The sequence below is a fragment of the Electrona antarctica genome (genome assembly GCF_951216825.1).
Source record: "Electrona antarctica genome assembly, chromosome: 7".
Lineage (NCBI taxonomy): Eukaryota > Metazoa > Chordata > Actinopteri > Myctophiformes > Myctophidae > Electrona > Electrona antarctica.
The window spans coordinates 19,354,915-19,366,039 of record NC_136812.1 but is presented as its reverse complement, the minus strand read 5'-3'; the positions used below and the strand labels follow the sequence as shown (position 1 = coordinate 19,366,039).

Sequence of the window (11,125 nt, the reverse complement as noted above, 5' to 3'; positions counted from 1 at the left end):
CATTCGGAACACCTTACCGTACAGTCCGGTCAGACAGCCAGCCGGCATCGCAGTTGTCGTAGCCATCATCGAAGGTGGACTGGAGCTGCCCTGGTGTGGCAATAACGCCTGAGTTCTCCGCACACACCCTCTGGGCCTCAAGAAAGGACAGGGCGTAGCGGTCATGAGGCGCCCGGTAGTGGAACACCACGCCTGGGGGAGGCAGAGAGCGAAGATGGAATGTGATGGGAGTTAGTGCAGTGTACATGGATGAGACAGATATTTCTATTTAATGGCCTATGACCTCGCATGGAAATCTTTACAGGCTGTAACCTTGAACCATAAAACATGGACACTGCACGCCTCCACACAAGCCGACACGCACACTTCAACATTATTATCATGTACTGACATTGTTCCATCTGTGCTGAAAAAACCCAAAAGTAGTCAGGTTAAGCAATCTCTGTACGTGTCTCATTTGCATGAGACAGACAACCGGCTTATCTTCTGGGAAAAGATAGATGGTGCCCTTGGATACAGCCAATTTTAACAGCATACACACATAGTGTCACATTATTGCCCGTATAAGAAATGTTGGAATGAAAGAATGTGTAGTGCGAGCAAAGCTGAATTGCTGTGGTCTGGTCTGCATAGCTCAAATGCAAGAAGAGGAAGAGGTGAGAGAGGTGGTATAACCCATTCTGACCTGAGATCAGATTCTAAAAATGTCTTCTACATCCTGACAGTTTTCTGAAAAAGCTATGTTTCTATGTCAGTCGTTCTTCGATTTTTAAAAAATAGCAGACCTACAAGCTCATAGCGCGCCACTCGGTGGCGCGCTATGAGCTTGTAGATCTGCTATCTTTCAATAGCTAAAGCATAATATAATGCTAACACCAAAAGGGGTTCCCGCCCATAATGGTATAAAGGAGAATTAGTGAGAAAAAGAAAGAAAGAAGCGTGCTCTTTGACAAGCCAGAGTATTTTTTCAGCACCTTGGAGAGCGACCAGGGATCAGTGTGTTGTGTGCAACAAGGAAACCTGCTTCAAATCAATATCTTGCAACAAAGTTATTCCATCACAACTTTCCCCTGAAATAAAGGTTATGCAAAGAACTACACCACTTCCTTGGTCTGGCAATTCGAGCTAGAAGATTTGTCACACTGGGAGGCAAACTGCAATGGAATGAATTGAAATCAATGAAAGTCAGGTGGACAAGCATAAGAATAAACACTATTTCTGAATGACTGCAACTTTGTAACATAATCGATTAAGGAAAATAAAATAAAAGTAGTTTGTTGGTGTAGAAATCGGAAGGTTCCCGGTTCAAGACCCAGCTCCTCCTGGATTGGTGTTGAAGGGTCCTTGAGTGAGACATAACTGTTGCCATTGTCATCTGTGTGTACTGTATGCGTGTGAATGTCTTTGGAGGAAGGCCTTATATAAATGCACTTTACCATTTGCGATGACGAGGTGAACTCAACATCGCAATACAGGATGGAATTAGCATGAGAAAGACAAGGATTCAACTCTTTCCGAGGAGAAATGCTGAAATCGTTTTCTGGAGATGCGTGTCAGTGGCTAAGCAGAGTCCGTTCCAGATGGCAAGACAGAAACACTAGTTACAGTAAGCCTGATAAATTGACCTATCTAAAGTCGTTTCTACAGTTGTAGCACAGCAGCAAGAATTATTATTATTAAAATGCTCAGAACATCAGCAGTCATTCCGGCCAATCTTACCAAAAGAATGTAAGCCCCAGAGAGAGAATTAGTATAAGAGATCCTGGATCTTGTATGTGTATGTATCAGGCATGTTGCACGTACAGTAATTGCAGGGCACAGGGAATTTACAGTGAATACTGTGACCGAAGACATCACAGAACAGTTTACAGTCAAGTATCCAGTCAGTATCTATAGCTCAGTATCTAGCTTTAGAGAAAGATAGGTGCACCAATGGACAACAGTAAAGCCTAGAGAGTGACAGGCTGGGTGTAGTTCTGAGAATAGTACAGTATTGCTGACAGCTACAATTTGGATAGACTCACCAAGTCAAAGCCGAGTAGCTAGGGTCGATTACACAGCTTCATTAAAGAGGACATCTCCAGAGCACGTGACTGTCATAGGTAAATAAGTCCTATACGTATACATAACGTATACCCCAACAATACCCCAACAAGTTACACCCTGAGCGGAGGTCTCCGTCCTATCAATCACAGGACGGAACATTAATGATATCATAACTGAGCGCACCGCATCCACAGGCTGGGAGCGCTTGTTGGGCAACATTAAATGTCATTTCCGGTTGGGACGTCATCCAAAGTGGTCTCCCTCCATTTTAGTGGATGAGATTGAAAATCTTAAAACGTGAATAATTCTTGATCTAAATCAATCCGTCCAATTCTAACCAAAGATTATGTTTTTGACAGTCCATCGCGGCCCAGTCGCTTGTCGCGTTAGAAGTAATAATACATCCCGTTGTTGTCGATCGCCTCGGGGGTGTTTTGGCTACATCTAGGTACTTCAGCTACATCCAAGATGGCGCCTTGTGCACTTTGAAATGAGCCCTGAAGAAACAAATCGCTGGGCGTCCTGATTTAATGGTTACAAATACCCCCGGGCGTTCTAGGTGTTAAATGCAGGAAGGGCGTTTTTAAGAAACTAAAATATAGATGTTCAGCTACTGTAAACACACAAAGTGAGCTCTTCACATAAAAAAGAAGATTTATTTTCTTCTTTAGTAAGAACATGGAGCTGCTCAAGGAATGCTCATCGCTGACATTCCAGTCAGAGGGATGGAAACAGAGGAATTAGGAGTCCTAATTGGACGAGACCAGTACTGGAGCTCTGGTCCCTGGAAAAATAGACGTGATGATGAACTCGGCACCCTGGAAATAGTTTTGCGTCTCGACAACTATTCCACCATCTCCGAATGCTATAAAGAAAAAATATATATTTTAAAATATCTTTACATTTCATTTTTTAATTTCCATTTCTGCTAAGCAGCAAGCTAAAGTATACTGTATGGTTTTGATTTATATTAGGTTAAATTAGCATGACTGTAAAGACGAAACAGAAGCGGGGAGGAAGCATCACATCCGCTTTATCGCTTGCTCATGATCAGAGCTTCCGTGCTCCAGACTGTACGTCGGAAGCATTTGAAAATTGCGGGAGGCAACAGTCCGGCCACACGAGACTACCCTGGAAAGTACAGTATATTTGGATGGCTGGGCCAAGGGACACGTTACCACTCATCGTCATCACTGAAGCTGTGGACATAGACAGGATGCATGCCAATGTCTGAGAAGAAAAGCGTTCTCAGATGAGTCACACAGCTTTTGGGAAATTGAATCAATTGAAAATCACATGATAGAATCACATTCTGAGATGAAGAAATTGGCTGTGAAAGTATTTGAAGAGCCACTGTGAAATGTGTTGGGTCGATGTGAAGTCATCTTACCACGGAATAATTAATAGATGATTATAGCCTCCAATTACATCACAGAATAGATTTGATTCTATTCATAACATTGTATGATAGGTATAATGAAGTTAATCAAGACTACTCGGCACAGTGCATAGTAGAACCAGAAGAGGAGAATGAGGTAAGCGGTCCCGTAAATGCTTTCTCATCTCATGCAGAGCTCACAATACAGTTGAGAGTCACATTTGACAGTTCTTCTCACAAGATAGTTGAGTGCAAGTTGAACCCATCTTTTTGGAATTTTGATGAAGTTTGAAATACAAAATAGCTTTCATGGCAGATATCAAAAAGGCCTTTCTACAGATTGTTTTCAATGAAAGTGATGGAGAAGTGTTGAGATTTCTGTGGACCCAAGACAGTTCAAAGTGACCATAATGATCAGAGTTCCTTATGACCTGCCCTCTAGCCCATAGCAGCCCCCATTAGACAGAGTTACGTAAGTAAACCTCAACAGTGCTTGAGTAAATGTACTTAGTTACTTTCTAACAGGTTCAAATGCTAGTGGAGCTGAAAGCAGCAACGTAGTAATCCAGTACCTGACCTGTAGACCTGCTCGCAAATTGGTGTTAGGGGAATTTCTCACTTGAACTGAGTCAATGGGTCCCTAGACATGAAAAATCAACGAGGTGCTCGTCTGCCATAGTGATGGATTTGGCGCAATGGCAACATCAAATATGGCCGCCATCAGCTAGGATGAAAATACAACTTTTTTATTTCTGGGTGTATTTGCACATGTAATACCTCCATTCTGACTAATTCAAGTGTGTGGAATTCATTTCGGATACTATTTTAACCATTTTGGGTGTTAAAGGTCATGGTCAAGGTCGTTTAAGGCCGAAGACCTTGGCCATTACCTGGCCATTGTTACGATTAAAAGCAAGTGCAATAAGTCTATTTCAACTAATTCTGACATTTATAAGCTCAAAGTGCACCATTGTGTGTGCTCAGTGATCCTCCTAGGTCAGTCTGACCTAGGAGTGGGTGTGTCTGGACCACCTGCATTCACTCACTTGCAATCTGAGCCCACAGTACTTAAGGCTCAGTCTCTCTCCAGTCCTTGCTGGATTAAGAGCGTCTGCTAAATGCCTAAATTGTAAATTGTAAATTGTAAATTGGACGAGCACCTCGTTGATTTTTCATGTCTAGGGACTCAGTTCAAGTGAGAAATTCCCCCAACACCAAATTGCGAGCAGGTCTACAGGTCAGGTACTGGATTACAGAGAGTTCATGCATGGATCTTTGTAAGTGGAGATCAAACGTAAAGTATCACACCCGTATGAAGTGAGGGGCTCTTATCATCGTATATCATCATGACTTAACATGTTGATTTGCTCAGACACATATGACGTAAATTCTCCATTCATTGTCAATGGGAATTTAACAAAAATAACGATTTGCTCGTCTACATATGACGTAAATTCTCCATTCATTGTCAATGGTATTTAATGATTGTGTTTGGACAAAATTGCTCAGACACATATGGAGTAAATTCTCCGTCCATTGTCAATGGCATTTAATGTTCTAATCTAATCTTGAGGACTGGGACGGATTATTTCATAGTTGAAATAGATAAAATCACTTGGGGTGAAACAAAATGCAGAAAATGCAACTCAACAAATGGGCTCCACTCTATGCTACTGCCTCTACGCTGCTGGGGAAATAAATGGTAAATGGTAAATGGTGCATTTATATAGCGCATTTATCCAAGGTGCTTTACATAGATTGTGCATTACATTCACCCATACATTCATACACCGATTGCGGCGGAAGCCATGCAAGGTACCAACCAGCACATCGGGAGCAATTTGGGGTTCAGTGTCTTGCCCAAGGACACTTCGACATGTAGACAGGAGGAGCAGGGATTCGAACCGCCGACCCATGGATCATTGGACGACCTGCTCTACCTCTTGAGCCACAGTCGCCCTGGAAACTGGAAACTGAACAACAGGGGCAATTCTGCAAATCGACCCCATGGCCAGTTATTTGAGATAAACATAAGAAAGGGGAAAAAAGGCCTATGAGTTATTTTAGTCCAGACTTGTCCTTTAAGCATTCCTGACTGCAGCTAATGGCAGCTGCAGTGTCTGTAGGGCTCAGCCAGTTTCCACAGCTACGCCCGTAGAAACAGCATTTCAAAATTAAGCTTTCAAGAAAGTCAGTGGGCTTGATATGTCTATTATCCCATCCGCCAGTTAACCATAGCGGGCTATATCTCACCACGGACAACGGCTGACAAAGAGAATCAATGCCCCCATCTTCTAATTGGTGAGACATGCAGGCAATTGACCAGTCGATATGTGGCAACAGAATAAAGGACGGGAGATGACAAAATAGGGGGAGTCATGCAGGGATAGGGGCAGATTGGTGAAACTGAACAACCAAAATCAGACCCGTCTGAACGGAGTAGTACTGTACTGTACTGTACTGTACTGTACTGTACTGTACTGTACTGTACTGTACTGTACTGTACTGTACTGTACTGTACTGTACTGTACTGTACTGTACAAGCTCTCCTCCCTGGCCTCTCTCTGTGTGTGTGTGTGTGTGTGTGTGTGTGCGTGCGTGCGTGCGTGCGTGCGTGCGTGCGTGCGTGCGTGCGTGCGTGCGTGCGTGCGTGCGTGCGTGCGTGCGTGCGTGCGTGCGTGCGTGCGTGCGTGCGTTAGGGCCTAACAGTTAGGCTACGCAACAGTGACACTTGGTGGTCAACAAACGCTATTTCAATCAATCAATCAATCAATCAATCAATCAAAGGAAGATCCATATCACAAACAATACAATATAACAGGAAATATAAAATAAAAAGAGATAAATAAAATGCACATATCCCACACTGTTCAGTTTCTGACATGTTGCTAACATGTGCGCCAGTGGTTCCACAATCTCGATGAGAACCTGATTTCTGTGCTTGGACGGACGGACACGTACACACACATAGGGACGCACATTGCTGTCTATAGGCCACTCAAAAAGTGAAAATAAAAATAAAGAGACAGTTAATCTCCCCAGGGCTTAAATAACATGTTGAGAGGAATCCCAGTGGATTAATGCTGTTGATACAGATGAGCAACATCACTATATATAATATCTGCTAATAAACACGTTAAGCACTTGGTGGAATTAGTGTGAGGCGTACTGTGGTCCGCCATGTAGCATGACGGCTAAGCCCCAGAGAAGGCTACTCCTCGACAGACAAGTAATTGGCTTCTTTCTGAAGGAGTGCTTTTTATGGTGTGTTAATCGATTGGCCGAGAGTGGGAGGGACCAAGGTCTCCCCAGAGCGGTGCCAGGGGGCCTCACACACCACGACACATAAAGGCCTCTTATGGAGGAAGATAAGGTGCTCCGCACGCCTGTAAAAGACGGAAAGCATCCTCCTCTATATGTAATCATGGAAACGTAGTGAGTGACCCATACCCACGCATGTCATGCACTTGCAGTATGCATGCAAGCACACACACATACACACATCACAGCACGCGCACACACGTACAGTACATACACACATGGGAGCTATATCCACATAATGGAGTGGACGGCTATATCTGTATTATTCTCAATGGGAGATGATGCAGCTATGTTGTTCTGCCATATATGTGGGTGAGAGAATGAGGCTACTAGGCTTTTAGAGTGCTGCGGGAGCTGACGCTAGCAACATTAGCATGGATTTGCAGCGAGCAGTGGCATATACTGCAGCTAATGCATCGTGTCACACCACTGTATAGTCATTACCATAATAGGCAATTATTAAAAATAGGCTGCAACCTGGAAAAGATATGATGACACCTCTATGGCCGAAACACTTGCATGTGGTAATTGGTATGGTATAGATAGCAACCCCCAGGGTAAGTTGATATTATTGCAATATCTGGGGTGTGCACAAATGTAAGAAATGTTTCAGGCGTACAGTGTCACACCCTCTGAGAAGCAAATTGTGACGTCAGACTCAGCTATGAACATAGTGCTGCATGCCAGAACCTGGTTATTTACCGTAGATGTTCAGAGCATGAATAGCCCCTGAGCAGCCATGTTTTATACGACACTCCAGGAATCTCCCCTTCTACCTCACATATTTTCCACAGACGGTAAACAACATTTGGCATATAATGGCCAACATCGGAATGGAGTTATAATGAGGTTATTCATAGTGTCATAGTTTTGGGGGGCAGTTTTGGGTCTGTGCACAAACCAAGCAAGGACTGAATTTTTGCATCCTGACCCGTGGACAAATGGGACAAAGTATTTGCTGCTATAGTAAGAATATCAGGGGCAGCAAGAGGCACAATTTGATAAGAATATGATATTAATTGATACAATCAAATCATCGCTATGGGGTGCTCAGCCAATCAAATCATCGCTATGGGGTACACACAAACACACAAAGCTGAGCATAGGAGGGGTTGGGCCCCTCAAACATAAATAACAAAAACAAGAAGTAGTCTAAATAACAGTGTGGCTTTCCTGTGAATTCATAATGAGGACATCATATTGATAACGTCAAACATGGAGTTCTGGCTGGTGGATCTGAGATTATGAATTCACAAAATGTGCTAAATATTCGGGTGTAGGCGGCCTTGTTCTCTCTCTCTTACCTGTGACCTCCAGTGGGACTGTGTCCTGTTCGTCATTGATGCCCACCACCACTTCACAGCGATAAAGGCCAGAGTCACTGGAACGCAGGCCGGTCAGAGCCATACTGGCATTGTAGCGGTTGTCCTGGTAACCAGGCAGGGTGACGCGACCCTGGAAGGCCTTCTTTATCTGAAAGAAGAACAGAAAGTCAGCAAGGCACGGAGGAAGACGAGCATGGGGAAGGACCAAAAGAGTGCATGGAAGCTGGAACGAAGAGAAAAAAATCACACTCAAGTGAAGTGAGGGGCACTCACTTATCATCATAGATCAGCCAATCAAATCATCACATTCCGTGCCACGCACGCACGCACGCGCACATGCGCACACGCACACGCACACACGCACACACACACACACACACACACACACACACACACACACACACACACACACACACACACACACACACACACACAAAGATGTGCATAAGAGGGGCTAGTGCCCCTCAAAAAAAGGAAGAGGTACCGTATGAACGTAAAAGGAAGGTAGAAAGGAGAGAAGGAAGGAGGGATGGAAGAAATGAAGGAAAGAAGGATGCGAATAGTGACCTGTTAATAAACATAGATCATTCAATTATTTTATACCGCTTGCAACTCCTGAGTGAATGCACAAAAGAATGAAAGAAATAGAAAATAATACCCCAAGGCAACATTTTGAGAAAATAAGGACATGATTCCAACCTATAATATTAAAGCAATGAAAGACTGTACAATAAAAAAATGTAAGTGTAAAATATGGTGCAATCTCTTTCATTGCGAAGGAGGAGCTAATGATGAGCTAGTATGATGTTAAATTCCATTTCAGACACGTTTGTCATGCACTTGGGAGAGATATACCTGTAGACTGATAGACTGAATTGAGCATCAATTCAGTTCAAGTTCTGCCTATAGTACCGGTATAATAGTATATCATCATACTGCATAACTGAGCATGTTCACTCTCATAATACACATCGGGCCTGTCGCTTTGTAATGGAGCTTCATACACAATGTGAACTTCTCAGCCTTACCTTGACCACATTGTCTTTGGCCACCAGCACAGACTGTTCCTTCTGCAAGCCATCGGAGCCTCTCTGGCCCCAGACCTTGGTCCATTTGATCCTGGGTGGCTCGTGGGATGCGCCAGATGCGGGCCGCAGCGTGTAGAGGCATGGCAGAAGGACAGTCTTAGACAGCTCCTCACTGATGGTCTGGTGGGTCACTTTACGCATGTTCACCACAGTGTTTGCCTGGGCTACAGCTGCCAAGGCAGAGAAGAGAAGAGAAGAGAAGAGAAGAGAAGAGAAGAGAAGAGAAGAGAAGAGAAGAGAAGAGAAGAGAAGAGAAGAGAAGAGAAGAGAAGAGAAGAGAAGAGAAGAGAAGAGAAGAGAAGAGACATCAATTTAATATTCCAGTTGTTTGGTTTTTTTGGTCTGTTTTTACAGACGGACAAACAAAGACAACCCCCCCTTCCACAGACAGGTTGTTAATTATCTAATGTACAGGAAAATGCATGGTTTTTCAATCCATCTTTTGATCCATCAGATCATCTTTTGTGTCGACGTCATGCAATCAACTCGGGCTCATTCTCTCCCATTGATTATTGGGCCATTGATCCAACAGAACGATTACTGAACAGTAGGAGGCAGGGCCACATTCTACAGGAGAAGAGATATCAAGACTGCTTTCATAAACCATACATCACACCTGGATGTTTGTGTTACAATCGATATCATCATCTCCTCTGGGTAGAGAGCACCACTGCATTGACCCACACCATAAACGTTAGCACGCATCACACAAACTGTTTTCCCTCTAACATTCTGTTATCACTATATTTTCCCTCTGCCAATTTAAAAGGAGCCCATTATCTATTAAGAAACCACCGATATTGCAGCCGCCGGCATCACACCAGAGTAAATATATACTGACTGCTAGTGCTAGAAATATTCATCTCGGTCCCTCCAGCGTTAAAAGGATTGCTCAGTTGTCAGTTGTGATGCCCACCAATCCACCGTTACTAGTCAACAGCGTTGGCTTAGCGCCTCTGTATTCTGTTAGTGTGCACGAAGTTTAAGAAAGAAAGACAAAGAAAGAACGAAAGAAAGAGTGGAGCCCTGAGATCCACATTATCAATCTCTCACCATGTTATAAAACACAGGAAGGTACAAGTCTCCTTCTCCTCTGCCTTTTAAAAGCCCAGACTCATTATGTACTCCTTCCACTATACTGTACTCTGTCTCTGTGGGAACTCCTTTATAAAAGCACTAATTAATTAAAAGAGAAAGAACTGAAGTCTGTCAGTAAAATATCATTTCAACAGTGCCCACTGAGGGAGAAGCATGACTTAAAATCCATTTAATCGGCGTTCACTATATTGAATGGAATGCCATGCTGTTGTGAGGGGGCGAGGGAAAGAGACAGCAAGGATAAGAGTGAAAGGGACATATAGAGGGAGAGATTGTGCATGACTGTAAGAGAGAAAGAGAGATACAGAGAGAGGGAGAGAGATAGAGAGAGAGAGAGAGAGAGAGAGAGAGAGAGAGAGAGAGAGCGAGAGAGAGAGCGAGAGAGCGAGAGAGAGAGAGTTGCAAAAATACAACTGAGAGAAGGATAAAGCATTTCTTGCTTGGGTTGAAATAGGAAACGCGTGCAGTCGGTCGGTGTGGAGAAAATGAGCCATTGATTTCTTTTCGTTTCCGTTTCCTCCGCACACCTTTCTGCGGGGGTCCCGCTCCGACGCCGTCTGAATTGGATCTGATATGTTGAAGCGTGGAGAGGCCCGGGGTCCCCTACCGTCTGCCACACTGTAGGAATGGCCCCTCCTGTCTGCACAGTAATTACATGGCAGATTGGAGGTGCTCTGCCTCCTTCCACACACACATCACAGGCACTGTGTGAGCCACTAATTCTCAGTGGTGGAATGTAATTAACTAAGTACATTTACTTAAGTACCATACTTGAGTACTATTTTGAGGTATTTGTACTTTACTTGAGTATTTCCAATTTCCAATACTTTTACTCCACTACAATTATTTTAAAAGTTTTGTTGTTAATT

At 43.6% G+C, this 11,125-nt stretch overlaps 1 protein-coding gene across 1 annotated transcript in view; it reads right to left on the bottom strand.

Annotated features, from left to right (window-relative positions):
* The window catches only part of ncanb (neurocan b), a 251,579-nt gene that overhangs the window by 121,913 nt on the left and 118,541 nt on the right, over positions 1-11,125 (bottom strand). Inside the window, exons 6-8 of the mRNA XM_079505412.1 lie at positions 9,099-9,328; positions 8,050-8,218; positions 18-192 (exon numbers count right to left, since the gene is read on the bottom strand). Coding sequence (XP_079361538.1) covers positions 18-192; positions 8,050-8,218; positions 9,099-9,328 — 574 coding nt within the window. The remainder of the gene's footprint in view (positions 1-17; positions 193-8,049; positions 8,219-9,098; positions 9,329-11,125) is intronic.